The sequence below is a fragment of the Bos indicus genome, chromosome 29 (assembly GCF_029378745.1).
Source record: "Bos indicus isolate NIAB-ARS_2022 breed Sahiwal x Tharparkar chromosome 29, NIAB-ARS_B.indTharparkar_mat_pri_1.0, whole genome shotgun sequence".
Classification (NCBI taxonomy): domain Eukaryota; kingdom Metazoa; phylum Chordata; class Mammalia; order Artiodactyla; family Bovidae; genus Bos; species Bos indicus.
The window spans coordinates 45,842,549-45,859,540 of NC_091788.1; the positions used below are offsets into that span (position 1 = coordinate 45,842,549).

The window sequence follows — 16,992 nt, forward strand, 5'->3', positions numbered from 1 at the left end:
GGGCTACCTGTTGCATCTAAAAAGTGAAAGTGCTAGTCGCTCAGTAGCCTGCCAGGCTCCTCTGTCCATGGAATTCTCCAGGCAAGACTACTGGAGTGGGTTGCCATTTCCTTCTCCAGGGGATCTTCCCAACCCAGAGGATTGAACCTGGGTCTCCTGCTTTGCAGACAGATTCTTTACTGTCTGAGCCACCAGGGAAGGATAAACTACTACACTGTCAGACCTCTGGGTTCACCATTGGCAAGGGGCGTGCCAAGGGCACCCACACCAGGACCCAAACCTGAGGGTTTCCTGAAGATGGAATTACAGCAAGGGCCAACCCCAACCAGATAACCCTTCTCCAGGCTGGAGACTCTGAATTCTGTCCATTTGAGTTCATATATAGCCCCCACGGTCCAACTGGAATGCACATCCAGACAGCTTCCAAACTGTTGGAAATCATCCAAGGTCTGGTCTGGCCCAACTCACACCCCCAAAGCCCCATCCAGCATCTGTGCCCACTTCTAAACTGACAGGCCGGGTTTGGCATGTTCGTTATTGTAGTGTTGCCAAATACAAGTTCTTGTGCCTGACGCACAGCCCAAGCCTGTATTTATGGGTGGGTTGATGAGACTTGAAGGAATGAATCCTTTGGGGGAGGAACCTGTGGCTCAGAGAGTAAAGAATCTGCCTGCAGTGTGGGAGACTCAGGTTCAATCCCTGGATCGGGAAGATCACCTGGAGGAGGGCATGCAACCCACTTCAGTATCCTTGCCTGGAGAATTCCATGCACAGAGGGACCTGGTGGGCTACAGTCCCGTTGGCTTGCAAAGAGCTGGACAGAACTGAGCGACTAACACTTTCACTGGCAACAAAACCCAGCAGTGAGTTGAATACGGAGCAGTAAATGCTCTGACTTTCAAGTCTTCCAGCTGAGAGGCACATTAGGGAAGCCGTGTTGCAGCCGCCGGCTCCCTTTCAGCGTCGAACAGAGATACTGTACCTGCCTCTCGCCGCCACCCAGACAACCCGGCAGCGCAGGGCTCCAACGGGGCTGGGAATTGTGTTTACTCTCAAACCTGCATTCACTTTCGACTATGTCCCATCCATGCTCAAACTCGCCCCAGAACCAAAACAGTCGCCTTCCAGGAGGCTCTTGTCCGGTGCCGCCCCCGGGGAGCTGCGTTGGGAAGACTGAGCGGCCGGCCGAAGCCTGGGTCCGGCTGGATTCGGCACCTAAGCACTCTGGAACTACCATTCCCAAGATGCCTTACTCCCGCCGCCGACTCGAGGGCGGGGGAATCTCTTGTGTCATAGGTGCGCGAGGCTGTCGCGGAGTGATGACGTAAGGCCCCGGGCTCCCGGCCTGTCAGTCAGAGCGCAGCTGGGTACTCGCCGGTGGGCCCGCTGGGCCGGCGCAGCCATGGCGGCGGTGTTTGACCTGGACCTGGAGACAGAGGAAGGCAGCGAAGGCGAGGGCGAGCCAGAGCTCAGCCCCGCGGTGAGTGGTCCGCCCGGGCGCCGCTTGATCCCGGCTCGATCCCGTCGTCCAGGCGATGGGATCGCCCGGGCACCCCCTGGCAGAGAGGGCTCGGGTCCCGCAGACGCTGGTTTGTCTCAGATCCCAGCCACTGTTAAGATCTGACCCTCTCCACACCCCGATCTATCCTGCACGCTCCCAGCCCTTCCCCTGCGTCTCCCTATTCTGCCCTCGCCTCTCCTCCCCAGTCCTGGTCCATCGCCTACCAGCTCCCATTCCTGACCCTCTCTTCTGGGCTAAGCAGTCCAGCTTTGGGGAGAGGGAGCCTGGCACCTCCCTTGGCTCTTACCCCTCGGTTTCTCACAGGACGCGTGTCCCCTCGCGGAGTTGAGGGCGGCTGGCCTGGAGTGAGTGAGGGTCGTGTTGGGGGAGGAGGGACTGGGCTGGGGAAGGGGACCTGAGGAGCGCAGGAGCGCATTGCCCCCATTAACCTCCTGTGTCCGCAGGCCTGTGGGACACTATGAGGAGGTGGAGCTGACTGAGAGCAGTGTGAACCCGGGCCCCGAGCGCATCGGTCCCCACTGCTTTGAGCTGCTGCGTGTGCTGGGCAAGGGGAACTATGGCAAGGTACTGGCTCTCCTCCTTCCTGACTGGCCTCATAGCCTCAGTTTTGCTGCATCAAAGCATCTCAGAACTAATTAGACTTGTAGGGACTACCCTGGCAGTCCAATGATTAAGACTCTGCACTTCCAGTACAGGGGTGCAGGTTCGATCCCTGGCCAGGGAACTAAGATCCCACCTGTGGAGCTGCCAAAAAGTTTAAAAAATAAAATGAAATTAGACTTGTAAATCAGCGGAGCCTCTGATTGAACTCAGAGGGAAGGAAGAAAGAGCAAATCCTCTCAGAATTAGACTTGAACTCTTTACTACCCCACCCCTGGGTGGGCCTAGGCTTCTTGGTCCCAGTACCAGAGCTTCAGGGTGGAGCTTTTTGAAGATAGGGATGGAATGGGAGGTTGATCCTGTCTCCCCTGCCCTACAGGTGTTCCAGGTGCGAAAGGTACAGGGCAGCAATCTGGGCAAAATATATGCCATGAAAGTCCTGAGGAAGGTGAGTCATTCATTTTTCCAACAGCTCATCACTGAGTGACTGCCATTCCCAGTGCACTATGCCGGGCTCTTTGGGGACAGGAGTGAATGTGCGAGAGAAGATGGTCACTGTCTTGAACATTTGCTTGTTTATCATCAATTTCGATTATGTTGTTTTGCTGTACTTCTCAACTGTGGACCCTGTTGCCTCCCAGGGATCATTTAGCAGTGTCTGTGTACATTTTTGAGTCATGACTAGAGGGGGGCTGCTACTGGTACCCAGTGGGTTGAGGCCAGGGATTCTGCTAAAGACCCTGCAGTGCAAAGATAGCCCCCCACCACAAAGAATCGTCTGCCCCAAACACCATGAGAGCGGAGGTTGAGGAACACCATGTTGTTGTTCAGTCAGTAAGTCGTGTCTGTATGCGTTCTGCTTCTGTGAAGAACTGACTCATTGGAAAAGACCCTGATGCTGGGAAAGATTGAAAGCAGGAGGAGAAGGGGACAACAGAGGATAAGATGGTTGGGTGGCATCACCGACTCGATGGACATGAGTTTGAGCAAGCTCCAGGAGTAGGTGATGGACAGGGAAGCCTGGCATGCTGCAGTCCATGGGGTCGCAAAGAGTGAGCAACTGAACTGAACTGAAGTCATGTCTGACTCTTTGTGACCCCATGGACTGCAGCACACCAAGCTCCTCTGTCTTCCACTATCTCCCGGAGTCTGCTCAAACTCTTTTGAGCATCAGGGTCTTTTCCAGTGAGTTGGCTCTTCACATCAGATAGCCATGCTACTGGGATAATAAGCCCGTCCCTGGAAAGGATGGTCACTGATAGCAGTAGACTGCGGAGAAATATAGCGGAGTGATAGAGGCTGGCCAGGAAGGGTCATGACTGCAGGGGGGCTGAGGGAGTCCTGGGCACATACCTTCTAACCCATCGCTGCCTCTGCAGGCCAAAATTGTGCGCAACGCCAAGGACACGGCACACACGCGGGCCGAGCGGAACATTCTGGAGTCGGTGAAGCACCCCTTCATTGTGGAACTGGCCTATGCCTTCCAGACTGGCGGCAAACTGTACCTCATCCTCGAGTGCCTCAGCGGTACGAACGGGGATGCAGCCGGGGGGCAAGCAAGGCCAGGGAACCAGCGCAGGGAGCTCTGGCGGGGGAGCTGGGAGAGGTGTAGGGAGCAGAACGGCGGGGGCCCCACCTCATCCATCCGTCCATCCATCCGTTCATGCGTGCATACATTCATTCATTCAGCAAACGTCTGTCCAGCGCCTCTTGTGTTCCTCCCCTGTGTGGGGGTGGATGGGAATGGTGGGAGTTGGTAGAGACGTCCAGAGGGTTGTTCTGTCCGTTTCCACTGCGACTCCGTCACATCCTGGTCCTCTGTCCTGCGTTCCCTGCATCCAGTTAGACCCCAGTCCAGGTGGCTTATTCTCTCCGTCCTCTCTGCCCTCGGGGGGAGGGGAGGAGTCCCAGCGCTTTCTTCACTAGCCTCGAAGGCTCCAGCTCACTCCCTTCCTAGTGTCTCCTCCATGAACTCCCAGGGTCAGCACGGGATTGTCCCCGCCCTCCTGCTCAGAGCTCCATGCCTCCCCGTACCTGCCTGGATGGTCTCCTTGGGCCCGGTGTCTCCTGCTCACCAGGACGTGATCTGGGCCTGTTCTTCCTGCTGACCCCAGCTGTACCCACGAACCCCGGGGGCTTCATTCCCCGCATGCCATCTCTGCATGCCCTTAAGTCTCACCGCTGCCATGGACTTTCTCTGTCCGCTCATGTGGGGGTGGATTGTGTCCGCCTGTCCCCTCTGTGCAGGTTTTGGGGTTAGGCTCTCGGAGCTGTAGCCTCGGGCTGGCGTATCCGAGCGTCCATGTGCATCCGTCTCCCCATTAGACTGAGCATCCTGAGGGCCGTGGCTGGGTCTCTTCATCTCTGTCCCCAGCTTCACCCCACACAGGGCCGGGCACCGAGTAGGCGTCGGTAGATGTTTGCTGAATTGAATTGAATCCCCACGGCAGCTCTGGGAGGCAGGTAGGGCGGGAATTCTGAGCCCCACTCTCCCCGAGAACAAACCGAGACTCGGCGAGCAGAGGAGCTTGGTCCCGGCACGCAGCTGCTAACGTGTTTGTGTCACAGGTGGTGAGCTTTTCACGCACCTGGAGCGAGAAGGCATCTTCCTAGAAGACACGGCCTGGTGGGTGTTACCTCTTGCCTCCCTCCTGAGTGGGTCCAGGGCCTGGGCCTGGCTCCAGCCCCACCCTGGCCTTCACTCTGTCCTGTCCCTGCAGTTTCTACCTGTCGGAGATCACACTGGCCCTGGGCCATCTCCACTCCCAAGGCATCATCTACCGGGACCTCAAACCTGAAAACATCATGCTCAGCAGCCAGGGTGCGCCCATGTGGGGAGGGCTGAGCCCAGTGGAGGGCAGGGGGGCTGGGCCCTGACCCTCTAGCATTCTCCCTCAGGCCACATCAAACTGACGGACTTTGGCCTCTGCAAGGAGTCCATCCACGAGGGCGCCGTGACCCACACCTTCTGCGGCACCATCGAGTACATGTAAGCGGCAGCCGGCTGGGCCCAGGGACGGGCAGCACAGTCAGGCAGGGCTTGGTCTGACTGGCGGTTCCACCTGGCCCCCAGGGCCCCTGAGATTCTGGTGCGCAGTGGCCACAACCGGGCGGTGGACTGGTGGAGCTTGGGGGCCCTGATGTACGACATGCTCACTGGATCGGCAAGTCCAGCCTCCTCGGGAGGGCGGGTGTCGGGGCGGGAGGAGGGGCCCCTCCCGGGGCAGGGGTGGCCCGTGGGCGGCCTGCAAGGCGCCTCTCACCCTCTGCCTTCTCCAGCCGCCCTTCACTGCAGAGAACCGGAAGAAAACCATGGACAAGATCATCAGAGGGAAGCTGGAGCTGCCCCCCTACCTCACCCCGGATGCCCGGGATCTTGTCAAAAAGGTGGGTTCCCTCTTGCACTCGGTCCTGCCCCGTCTTCTCTCCCAGGCCATGCATGTGTGCCTGAACCCCCCTGGGTCGGGGTTGCTAGACCCCCCACCCCGCTGACACACACACCAAACACTGTATGTTTGGGGAGAGAGCACTTGCTATGGGGTCCGAGACGTCAGCTGTGATGCAGACCAGCTGCCGACCCTGGACAAGTCTCTGCGCCTGCGTGCTAAGTCACTTTGGTCGTGTCCAACTCTTTGCGACCCCATAGACTGTAGCCTGCCAGGCTCCTCTGTCCGTGGGATTCTCCAGGCAAGAACACTGGAGTGGGTTGCCATGCCCAAGTCCTAATCAGTGAGACTTGCTGCTCTCCTCAAAAAGGCGATCCTTGGGGATCGAGGTTGGGAGGGCAGGCGCCCCATCCAGATTGCAAGTTGCACCCCCATGAATTTCCCCTTGGGGCAATGCCAGCAACCAGAGACCTTTGCAAAGGCTTTGTGGAGAAGGGGGTACCTTTGGACCAAACCTTGGAAATCCTGAGGGTGTCAGCAGGGGGAGACCACACTCCAGAGCTCCCACCACAACCTACAACCCCCGTGTCACTGTTCCCCACCCCCTTTCTGAACGCTCGGTCTGTAACTCTGCCTGAGACCCTGACCCTCTGCCCTTGTCCTGCAGTTCCTGAAGCGGAATCCTAACCAGCGGATTGGAGGGGGCCCCGGGGATGCTGCTGACGTGCAGGTGAAACCATCGTGAGGGGGCAGGCTGAGCTCCCAGGGTGCCTGGATGCTCAGTGGGCGGGGCCTCAGGGCAGAGGGTGTTTTTAAGGGAGCCAGGGTTTGACATGTTGGCATGTTGCTGGGCACTCTATTCACAGAGGCACCCCTTCTTCCGGCACGTTAATTGGGATGACCTCCTGGCCCGCCGTGTGGACCCCCCTTTCCGGCCTTCCCTGGTGAGTGGAGGCCTCGCTGGCCAAGGGGCGGGTGGGGGGGTGGGTGCGGGGCTGGTGGGACTGGTTGTGGAGTGGGTGGGGGGCGGGTGGGGGCCCCGGGGGCCCCTTCCTGGACGCCTCTGATCCTCCCTCCCGGGCGCCCACAGCAGTCGGAGGAGGACGTGAGCCAGTTTGACTCCCACTTCACGAAGCAGACGCCGGTGGACAGTCCAGACGACACGACGCTCAGTGAGAGTGCCAACCAGGCCTTCCTGGTGAGGTCGGGGGCCTGAGGGGTGGGGGCTGGGGCCGGGGCCGGGGCCAAGGAGCCGCTGACCCCGAGTGTCGCTCGGTCTCTGCCCCCAGGGCTTCACGTACGTGGCGCCCTCCGTCCTGGATAGCATCAAGGAGGCCTTCTCCTTCCAGCCCAAGCTGCGCTCGCCCAGGCGCCTCAACAGCAGCCCCCGGACCCCTGTCAGGTACCGTGGGGGCGCGGCCGGCTCCAGCTGTGGCTCTGCCGCCAACCCTGGGGCTGCCCTGGCCGTCTCGTGACCAGCCTCAGCCTCCGCTTCTCCATCTACTGTGGGGACTCCTGTGGGTGGGCACGTGACCACAGGGCCTGAGCCCCAGGCATGGGGACGGGGAAGGGGGAGAGTCACCCCTCCTGGCCCGGGCCAAGAAGATGCTGATTTGGCTTCGATTTCCCCTGCAGCCCCCTGAAGTTCTCGCCCTTCGAGGGGTTCCGGCCCAGCCCTGGCCCACAGGAGCTCGTGGAGCCCCCACTACCTCCTCTGCTGCCACCGCCGCCACCACCACCGCCCTCGAGCACTGCCCCTCTCCCCATCCGACCCCCCTCGGGGACCAAGAAGTCCAAGAGGGGCCGCGGGCGCCCTGGGCGCTAAGAGTATGGGTGGGGATACGGGCGGCAGGACCCTAGGCCAGTTCCAGAGACCTGGAGCCGTGCCTAGGGGTGCAGGAGTGACTGGTGTGAGTCAGTCTCTATTGGGGTGGCCATACCCCGGAATCATGACCACCAAGGGCTGTAGGCTATGGCTGCCAGTTGAGGGGGCACCCACCTGGCCTCCTGCAGTTGAGCCATGCCCTTGGAGAATTAAAAGGATCGAATCATGGCACTGACCTGGCTCTTCCTTGGCTTCCAGGGCAGAGGTGGTGCCCGGACGAATCCCAGCTCAGGGATGGGAAGGGTCATGACAGGACCACAAATCCACGGAGCTGGACGGATTTTATTTCCGTTGACTGCTCAGAGCACCTGGGGATGGATGGCCTTGCTGGAGGGGCTGGGGATACGCAGACTTGGGGACAGAACTACTGGGGGGGCTGGGGCGGGTGTGACAGTCCAAGGCTCTCCAAGCGGGGGTGACCTGAGTCCAGGGCAGCTATGTGCAGCTGCGGCAGCTCAGAAGCAGAGGGACAGTGGCTGGGGTGCGGCCGCAGGGCCCGTGCCTACAGCGCGGTGACGTGGAGGCCCTGGCCGCTGGCTGCCCGGGAGCTGTCATCCCAGGCCGCGCTCCCAGCGAAGGCGTGCAGGTCACTCAGCAGGGCCTCGGCGCTGCCCCCTGAGCCCGCAGGCCCCTGGCAGCTGAGGCCCAGGCTGCCCTCCGTGTCATCGTTGTGCACTGCCCCGGCCGGCTCGGTGGCCTGCGGCGGGCTGGGCCCCTCTCCCCGCCGCTCCTCTTCCTGGGATCTGCGCTCCTCTTGGCCACTGAGCAGATCATAGTCGTCTTCCACGTCCTGCTCGTCCTCTTGCTGCTCTGGGTCCTCATCTGGTGAACCCAGCTCGGCCCGGAGCCAGCGGCCTGGTGGGCTGGCCCAGAGCAGGCGGCGAGTGCGGCCCCAGAGCGCAGCTCCCAGGCGGGCCGGGTGGTAGTAGCCCCCCGAGTCCCGGCTAAGGCGGCGCCAGGCCAGCGCCAGGCCAGCAACCAGCAGCAGGAGCAGAAGCAGCAGCAGGACAACAGTGACCGAGGAGCTGGAGCCACTGTCACTGCTGCTGGAGCCCAGGGCCCCGGGCAGGGCCAGCAGTGTCCAGAGCCCTAGGGCACAGGGCAGATCCTGCGGGGAGAAGGGCAGAGGGTCACTGCGTGGGTCGGTCGTCTCTTGGGCAAGTTTGGGACAATCAGCAGAAAAGCCCAAGTGCTTACTCAGTCACGAAGGCCTGTCCTGGGTCTATGATAGCCAGCCAGCCATGCCCCCCTCCCTCCCACTGCACCACAGAAGCCTGCTCCTGCCTGGGGCCTGTGCCCTGGCTGCGCCTTCTGTCTGGAATGCTCCATCCCCAAGTGCCACCCCCACCCCCCCACCCCCTGCCCCCCGGCTCCCTTCTCGCCCTGGCTCTGGGCGCCTTCAGTGAGGCCTCACCTAGGTGGATGCCTACCTTGACATTCACCCCTGCGGCCAGCCCTGTTCACCCACCCCTCCCCAAAACGGGGATCGCTCTGCTTGTGTGCCATGCTTATCGTTTTATCTTCCCACTAGAAAAACAAGGATCTTTTTGGCTTAAGCGCCTAAACAACTCCTAGCCCAGAGGAGGGGCTCAAGAAATATTGGCTGAGTGTGTTAAGACTCTGCCCCCGCCCCAGGAGGCAGGGCGATGGAAGGGAAGGAAGGCAAGGCTGGCTCTTCCTGAGGCTCAGGAGGGAGGCACCCAACCCCAAGGCGACTCTTTCCTTCTATTTGGCCAAGTCCCAGGACGGGGGTCACTGAGACCCCTCTTCCTCCCAGCTGTGGGACCGCCCCAGCTGCAGCGTTTCCGTTAGACTGCGTCCCAGGGGGCCTCAGGCTTTCAGGGCCAGGGGCTGGGGAGGCGAGTGCAGCTGCCGGAGGAAGCCTGCGGTCGGAACAAGGCAGGTGGGGGGTGTGAGGGGGGAGGGGTGCCGAGGTGCTGCAGGCCTTTCCCTACCCGGGCTGCCTGCCTGGCTCCGGGGACACAAGTCTGCCTGCCTGGCTCCAGGGACGCAAGCAAGTCGAGAAGGCACGCGTGTTCCAGGCTCCAGAGCAGAGCAGGTGAGAGTCCCTCTAGGGGGTCTTGGGGAGGGGCCGAGGACACAGAGTGGGGCGCTGAGGACCACCCCCTGAATCCCAGGGAGGCCCAGGTCTAAGGTGAGGTGAGAGAAAGGCCCAGTCTCTGCCCCCTGTTTGTCCCACCCGGGTCTCCCACCTCTGCCGACGACCAACCCTACCTGACTGCTCAGTGTCCCCAGGCCTGTGAGGGGTCCTTCCCTAGCTCCCAGGGGGCCCAGACATTCCAGCCCTGACCTCCTGCAGCCCCTACCCCCAGGACCCAGTCGGCTCCATGCTCACCATCAGTGCCTCGCCTCTCAGCGCTGGGTTCCCACCTCCAGCTCTGGCTGTGTCGAGTGCAAAATGAGAGCTCCCGCTCTCGACAGCAGCTGCTGTTCATCGGCACTTCCGCTTCCTGCCCAGAACACCCTGCCCAGCCCTCCCACCAGAGGACCTCAGGACCACCCTGACCCACAGCAGATCCTCAGCGGCCTCTCACCCGGCCAGGCTGGGGCCATGGGGCCTGTGGCCTGGCCTCCGAGAGGAGGAGGAACTGGGCACCCGGCTCAAAGCAGGGCAGGCCCTGGAGGCATCCACAGGGCTTCTGCCTCTGATCTCCTACCTGACAGAAGTCAGGGAAGACTAGGGGGCATGCTTAGGGCCCCCTCTCTCGCATCTGTGAGCCTTGGCGGTGTCCCGTGTCCCCAGGTGCCCAGACTTCCTTTCCCAGCCCTACCCTTGCAGCAGAAGGGCCAGCCTGGCTTTTTAGAAAGAGCATTTTATTTGGAATGAGAATATAGAGCCCAGTCCTCCTGCTTCCTCAGAGGAGGGAGCAGGAGGGCTGGCGGGGGGTGGGAGAGGTGGTCCCTCACAATATAAGTGCTCCTTGGTACAAAAATCCTCCAACAGTAACAAAGACCAAAGCCTAGCGGTGGTTCCAGCCTGGGCCCACGGGAGGGCTCCCCCCGCTCCCCCCTACTCCGCCGAACCTGCCCCAGAAACCCTCAGCAGCGGGCAGGGGGGCAGCCAGCCAGCCTGCAGTCGGTGTGACAGAGGCTGAGTGAGAAAGGGGTGGTGGGGAGGAGGTGACGGGGAGCAGCGTCCGCGGACCGGGGACCTAGGCATCTCCATTCTCTATGCGGCTGAGCTGCTCCTCCAGGCGGCCAATGCGCTCGCCCTGCTCCCGGACCAGCGCTCTCAGCGTCTGCAGCTCCTGCATCACCTCGTCCAGCTTCCCGGCCTCCTGCAGGGACACCAGCAAGGGGCCCAGCGTTGCGGAGCCGCAGCCCTCCCCAAATCTACCATCGGGCAGGGGCCTGGGGCCCAGAGAGGGCAGTGAACGGTTCAGGCGGGCACAGCAGACCTGGGCAACACCACTCTGAGCTGAGGGGCACATACCCCAGCTCCAGCGAGGCTGCCACTGGGCATGGCGATGTTGGTGGAGGCCGCAGGCATGGAGGGCCCCGGGCGGGAGGTACCAGGGGCCGCGGCGGGCCGGCTGTCCGACAACACGTTGCGCCGGTTGACCTTCAGGTCCCGCTGTTTGCTGGGCACGTAGGCCTCCCGCAGGGAGATGAGGATGGGGCTGGCGTCCCGGCCGCTCACCCACTCCTCTGCCTCCAGGGCCGCCTCGGGCCCGGCCGTGTCGGGATACAGATCATCCTGGAAGAGGTCCGACTGCCCCAGGGGGCGGTGGAGGGAGGCCCGGGTCAGCTGAGGCCCACCTGCGGGGTCCTCTTGTCTGGACCCTGAGCAGCCACCTCCTCGCCACTCTTCTGACCTCCAGGCTGGCAGCCTGTCAACCTGTCTTCCGATGGCCTGACCCCTAGTGACCTTTCTTCCGATGGCCTGACCCCTAGTGACCTTTCTAAAGCTCCAATCTGTTCTTTCACTTCTCTTCTGGACGCCACCAACAGCTCCCTCTGAAGACTCCTCCCACCTCCCCAAGCAGGGGCCAGCTATGGGCTTCGTGGGACTCCGGGAGCCACGTCTGCGCCCTGTGGATTGTGAACTTCTGGGGCAGGCCCCGCTCCCTGGACGGGCTTGGCACGCTACACGGAACTCGGTTAACTCTGGCTGCAGAGAAACAGAGCTCGTTCAAGACTCTCGGCTGGGGCCCCGAGGCCAACCCACGCATGGCTGAATCCTCGCCTCCTGGGAGCCTCCACTGCAGCAGACTCCCTGGCTCTCACTGCTCCCACCTCCGTGCCTTCGCCTGGCTTACTACCCACCCCTCATGGAGACCCTACCCCAGCCGGGAGGTGGATCTTGCCATGCCTCCTACAGGGCAGACCTCCAAGGCTGCCCTGCGTCCGTCCAGAGCAAGGCCTCAGCTCACCCTGTGTCTCTTGCCCCAGCAGGGCACGCTGGCGTCCATGCGGCCTACTGATTACACTCGCACTTAGCCATGTCTCACTCACAGGCCTCACCTCGGTCACCCCCGTGTGGTCTGTCTGCTAGAGAAGGGAGCAGGTGAGCAGGGAACAAGGCGGCCTCACCTTTCTTGGCACAGTCATGACAATGGGCTCACACTTGCGCTCGTGCAGTTTGTAGAACCTGGGGAAGGGGGCGGAGGGAGGACCCATGGGTGGAACCTGCCCCTCTACCAGCTCTCCCAGCTCCCTCTGCTCTCTGCATCCAGTCCTTCCCCTGAGCCCTCCCATGGGCTGACCTCGACCCTGGAGCCTCTGTGGGCCAGTTCCTGTTTCTGAGCAGCCTCCTGTGATCTGACCTTTCACCCTGGGTGCCTAGGGTCCAGCTCCCGCCCCCACCCCATCCCCCTTCAGCTGGCCTCCTCAGCAGCCCTTCTTACCGGGCAATCTCACACTTGCTGACCTCCAAACCCCTCTTGGGCATGCTCCCCATGCCCCTCTGGGGCTCTTTGCTGGTGAATGTATTCAGGAAGTGGATGTAGGGGGGCTCGTCTGTGATCTCAAAGTACCGGATGCTGGAGTCGCCCTGGAGGGTGGGGGGTGCAGAGGTCAGCACCAGGGCCCGCCTCTGTCTTCTCTACCACCCTACCCCCGCCCTACCCAGCCCCACCTTGCCACAGACGTAGACCACGTTGGTATCAGGGTCATAGAAGGGCAACAGAGCTCCGTTGCTAGAGTCCAACTCCTGCAGGGCCATGGGCTCCCCGAAGTTTTCCTGGCACGTGGGGTGAGGGACAGTTGGGCCAGGTCAGAACCTGCTTCCTCCCCTCACCATCCCAGCCCTGCTTCGAGACTGGCCCCGACCAGCCTCACACGCCAGCCGGCACTGCCTCTAACACTCTCATCCTCTAGCCACACGTGCCCCACTGGGCCTCGCTGGCGCCCCTCCACTCCACGGTCCCATTTTCCCCTGCCGATTCCAGGCCTTCAGATGACTCCCAGGCCACCAACCAGGTGCTGAGAAAGTCCCCACACTTTGGGAGCCAGGCTGCAGGGTAGCACTAACCCGTTCCCTGAGGGGCCCCTGGAGGTCACTTACAGGATAAGGTTGGGGGACAGAGCACTTCAGAGGAAGGGCTGGGAGGCTTCCTGGAGGAGGGGGCCTCTGCACTGGGGCTCCAAGGATAGCCAGAGTGGAAATAGATAAGCAAAGGAGGCAGGGGCCTTTCAGGGGCCAAGAATGCTGCTGCCAGCAGATGTGGAGGCAGGTGGGGGAGGCCAGAGAGCAGGGACAGGGAGAGAAGAGGCCGGCAGGGCTGGGGTCCTGGGTGCCTCAGGGGCCAGGCTGACAACCTGGGAGGGACAAGCCTCTCCAGGTGACTTCACCCTGCTTGCCCAGGGTGGAGCCTGTCCTGCGTCCGCCCCTCAGGGCAGCCACAGCCACTCACTGGATCCCAGAGCGCCAGTTGCCGCTCGCTCATGCGGCTGAAGCCTGTGGTGAACACCTTGCCATCGGCCAGGAAGATGGCCCGCATGGGCCGGGCTCCCTCGTGAGCCTTCTCCCGCTCCTGCGGAGGAGACGGAGGGATTGGTCTGTGCGGTGCACCGGAAGAGCCCCTTGGCCAGTCCGCGGTCGTCCTCACCCTCTGGGGCCGCATACCGCCACCAGGGTCCCCCGGCGGGGGTCGATGACGCGCACGCTCTTGTCCTTGCACGCGGTGCAGAAGAGGCTGCCGTTGCGGTTCCAGCTGACGTTGTAGATGAGGTCGGGGTGCAGGCTGTCCAGGCGGTACAGCTCCTCCGCCGTGCCCACGTTCCAGATGAGCACCATGTTGTCACAGCCTGCAGGGCGGGGGGGCCGTCAGCTCTGACCACCCTCTGGGGACCAGAGCCAGCGTTTCGACCTCCGTGGGCCTCAGCTTTCACGTGTGACGGGGCCGGGAGAGGGTGTGGTGAGGGGCGGGGCCAGGGGTCACGGGGCGGGGCCAGGGGCCACAGTGCAGACCTGCGCTAAGCAGCACGTTGCGGGCAGTTGGGTGCCAGGTGACGATGCCCACTCTCTTGGTGTGCCCCTCCAGCACCACCACCGGCTCTGTCAGCGGGGAAACCAGCCCGTTCTCCGGGATCTGCCACACCTGTCCGGGCGCGGGGGTGGGGTGGGGGAAGTGGGGAGGTCAGCGCAAGGCCAAGCTCGGCCCCGCTGCCAGGACCCTTGAATCATACTTGTGACCCCCGGCCCGCCACCGTCCCACGCCTCACCATGACCGTGCAATCCTCTGAGCCGCTGGCGATGACTTCGTCATTGTGGGGGCACCAGTCGATGTCCAGGACAGGTCCTGTGTGTCCACACACTGTCGGGTAGGCCTTGTCAATGCGACCGGTCTGCAGGCATGAGGGGGGGGCAGTCAAGGGGGCCCCAGGAGGCTCAGGGTCCGTCCCTCCCAGAGCTGAGTCCTCCCTTCCGTGGATGGGGAATGACGGGGTGATGTGGTCCCGCCTGGCACACAGGTGCCCAGGTGTGACTCTCGCTCTGCCTGCTCCTGACCCACCTACTCCTCACAGGTGTCACCGGGTGAGCAGGAAAAGTTGCCTCTGACCCTGATTCCTTGGCAATAAAAAAAAAAAAAAACAAAACACCTTCTCCATGTGTGTTAGCACCTCCTGGGCAGTAAATCTGGATTCTAACACCTGCCCAGCAGTGTGGGGATGGGCACTTTATGGGCTGTGAAGTGAGCGGAGACTTGGCAGATGTGACCACGCTGCCTCCAGTCTCTCCCCAGCTGTGACAGGGCCCACCTTGCTTAGGGGGAGCACCAGGAAGGCACCGCCCCCGCTGGCCTCCACAATCACTGCCAGGAACTTGGGGTTGACGGCGCAGAAGGTGCTGTCCCAGGTGACACGGGACACTCGGATGTCCTCATAGCACTGGTCATTCTTGACAGGCTGCCCAAACACATGTCGGAATTTGCTCTGCCGGACCACTTTGCGAAACATGACTGCACGGTAGAGAAGCATAAGTCAGCCTTTGCCCAACCCGACAATCCCTAACCCTCCCAGGGCTGCACAAGGGGTGGTGGGGAGGATGCAGCCGGCGATTTGGTCCTTATAACCTGCCCGGCTCTCAGTTTCCCTGGTTACAAACAAAATAGGGTCACAGTGCAGGTCTGGCTGCCTCTCTTCAATGGGGATCTGAAGGTAGAAATGCATTGATCTCCAGCAAAGCCACTGCTGAGACCTGAGGGGTTTGGGGGGACTCTCCCAGGCTCTGATATGTGTGGGGGAGGTGGGAGGTGCCCAGCCAGTGCAAGCCTAGCTTCTTGGTGGGTCTCAGTCGCCAGCAGGGCCCTTTCCCCCCAGGATTTGGTAGCAGGGTGATGGGGAGGACAGACAGAGGAGGCAGGAATGATCTCCGCTAGGACGCTGCGTTAGGCCACAGTGCTGGGTCCCACGGAATGTGCAGTGCCTGCAGGAATGTGCAGGGAGCCCCAGGCCGGTCCAGGGGGTCTGGCAGGACTGGGCGGGGTCAGGGCGCCGCTCCCAGCCACCGAGCCTCCGAGCTCAGCTCGGAACGGGGTCCAAGGTGAAGCAGGAGTCTAACTTCAAGGATTCTGGCTCCTCAGAGGGGAGACTGAGCAGCCAAGGGGAGTTGGGACTGACGGTGGGGCACCGCGGAAGGGGAGTGCTCCTCGGACTTGCGACCCCCATCCCAGCTCCCCGCGATCTGCCCCCGAAGTCCCGCCCAACCCCTACGCCCGCGCCCCCAGCCCCAATCCATCGTGCTCACCAGGGACGCCGAGAGGCTGCAGCACCGTCCTCGTCCTCGGGTGGCTCTGGATCCCAGTCTCTGGGAAGCAGGAAGCGGGAATCAGGAAGTGACAGAGGAGCAAGAGGCGGGGAACAGGGGGAGGGGCGGGGCTCACGGGGGCGGGGCCGAGGTCACGCGTGGAAGGGCGGAGCTGGAGGCTGCAGGCAGGAGCCTGGTGGCCAGGAGCACGAGGAGCGCGGGGGCCGAAGACTCCAGGGGCACCGGGGCGGGGCCTGGGCGGGGCCTGGGCGAGCCCCGCCCCTCGGACCCCCGGGTCCCTCTAGGGCCTAGGGGCAGGAGCCGGGATGAAGATGGGGCCGGAGTGGTGCAGCCTGGCCGCAGACTGCCGGTTTCTCTTCTTGCTCCTCTTGTCGGCCTCCTCGGGAGTCGCCAGGGTCGGGTGCAGCCCCGCCCTCCCAGTCCCCCACTTCAGTGAGTACTTCCCGATGGAGTCCACCTTGACTCCAAAATATACCCTGATGCTGGGAAAGATTGAGGGCAGGGGGAGGAGGGGCGACAGAGGATGAGACGATTGGATGGCATCACCGACTCAATGGACATGAGTTTGAGCAAACTCATGAGATAACTCGGGAGATGGTGAAGGACAGGGAAGCCTGGCGTGCTGCAGTCCATTGGGTGGCAAAGCCAGAGTCGGACAAGACTTCGAGACTGAAGGACAATATATTCATGTGCCTCTTAAGTTACAAAGGTACCTCCTCTTGGTACAATGTAAATAAAACAGCGGTGTTTTATGAGGCGGGTGGAAGACCCAGCCCTCCCATTCTTCCTGGTGCACACCTTTGGGTCCTGCCCAGCCTCCTTACTGAAAAGAGAAATAGTGCTATGACCTGCAGACCCCTCACACCTTCCCTCCTTTCCTCAGCCACCTCCCTGCGAAGCCTGGAAGTTTGGCCACAGACCCCTCCCTCCTCCTGGCCAGTTCTTGAGACTGGCCTCCCCGATCTACCCATCCCTTTCCCACCCTGGGAGGCTTCAGTTCAGTCGCTCAGTCGTGTCCGACTCTTTGTGATCCTGTGGACTGCAGCACGCCAGGCCTCCCTGTCCATTGCCAACTCCCGGAGTTTACTCAAACTCATATCCATTAAGTCAGTGATGCCATCCAACCATCTCATCCTCTGTCATCCCCTTCTCCTCCTGCCTTCAATCTTTCCCAGCATCAGGGGCTTTTCCAGTGGGAGGCTTAGGTGTCCCTGTAAGTCCCACAGGCAGGATCTGCATCCTCCAATCGGGTATTCAGTCTCTGTTTGATGCCAAAGCCCTTGCCTTTCCCACTGCTCCATATCTCCTAGGACAGGCCAGTCCTTCCAGCGCAGGACAGAGTGTGGGAGGCTTGGAAGAGAGAAGG

General features: G+C 61.9%; 3 protein-coding genes across 4 annotated transcripts; 1 reads left to right on the forward strand and 2 right to left on the reverse strand.

Moving 5' to 3' along the window:
• Nucleotides 1-40: 40 nt before the first annotated feature.
• RPS6KB2 (ribosomal protein S6 kinase B2) lies at nt 41-7,564 on the forward strand. Of its 2 annotated transcripts, none has more exons than XM_019954782.2 (15): nt 41-1,480; nt 1,826-1,866; nt 1,966-2,086; nt 2,502-2,570; nt 3,502-3,649; nt 4,691-4,748; nt 4,843-4,943; nt 5,021-5,111; nt 5,196-5,286; nt 5,402-5,509; nt 6,176-6,238; nt 6,375-6,452; nt 6,599-6,706; nt 6,798-6,910; nt 7,144-7,564. In XM_019954782.2, exons 1-15 carry the CDS (start codon nt 1,403-1,405, stop codon nt 7,331-7,333), a joined length of 1,458 nt encoding a protein of 485 aa, XP_019810341.1. In that variant the 5' UTR covers nt 41-1,402; the 3' UTR covers nt 7,334-7,564. The 2 variants fall into 2 exon arrangements, with proteins under 2 accessions (XP_019810341.1, XP_070638606.1); XM_070782505.1 differs by having other exon boundaries at nt 6,602-6,706.
• Nucleotides 7,565-7,657: 93 nt separating this feature from the next.
• Nucleotides 7,658-10,066, reverse strand: PTPRCAP (protein tyrosine phosphatase receptor type C associated protein). Its single transcript, XM_019954783.2, has 2 exons — nt 9,750-10,066; nt 7,658-8,501 (listed from the first exon to the last, which is right to left on the reverse strand). The coding sequence occupies exons 1-2, from the start codon at nt 9,750-9,752 to the stop codon at nt 7,896-7,898; spliced, it is 609 nt and encodes a 202-aa protein (XP_019810342.2). The 5' UTR covers nt 9,753-10,066; the 3' UTR covers nt 7,658-7,895.
• A 145-nt stretch (nt 10,067-10,211) lies between these two features.
• On the reverse strand, nt 10,212-15,746 carry CORO1B (coronin 1B). The gene is made up of 11 exons (XM_070782504.1): nt 15,606-15,746; nt 14,618-14,817; nt 14,081-14,203; nt 13,827-13,956; nt 13,482-13,663; nt 13,270-13,389; nt 12,492-12,596; nt 12,262-12,407; nt 11,948-12,005; nt 10,848-11,126; nt 10,212-10,692 (listed from the first exon to the last, which is right to left on the reverse strand). Exons 2-11 carry the CDS (start codon nt 14,813-14,815, stop codon nt 10,567-10,569), a joined length of 1,467 nt encoding a protein of 488 aa, XP_070638605.1. The 5' UTR covers nt 14,816-14,817; nt 15,606-15,746; the 3' UTR covers nt 10,212-10,566.
• Between the last annotated feature and the right edge of the window lie 1,246 nt (nt 15,747-16,992).

Coding starts and splice junctions, on each gene's coding strand:
- RPS6KB2 (XM_019954782.2), top strand. CDS start 1,403: ATGGCGGCGGTGTTTGACCTGGACCTGGAGACAGAGGAAGGCAGCGAA. Junction 6,453..6,598: donor CCCCTTTCCGGCCTTCCCTG/GTGAGTGGAGGC, acceptor GGGCGCCCACAG/CAGTCGGAGGAGGACGTGAG. Junction 6,707..6,797: donor GTGCCAACCAGGCCTTCCTG/GTGAGGTCGGGG, acceptor CTCTGCCCCCAG/GGCTTCACGTACGTGGCGCC.
- CORO1B (XM_070782504.1), bottom strand. CDS start 14,815: ATGTTTCGCAAAGTGGTCCGGCAGAGCAAATTCCGACATGTGTTTGGG. Junction 13,664..13,826: donor CAACGTGCTGCTTAGCGCAG/GTCTGCACTGTG, acceptor CCCGCCCTGCAG/GCTGTGACAACATGGTGCTC. Junction 12,408..12,491: donor TGGTCTACGTCTGTGGCAAG/GTGGGGCTGGGT, acceptor CCCACCCTCCAG/GGCGACTCCAGCATCCGGTA.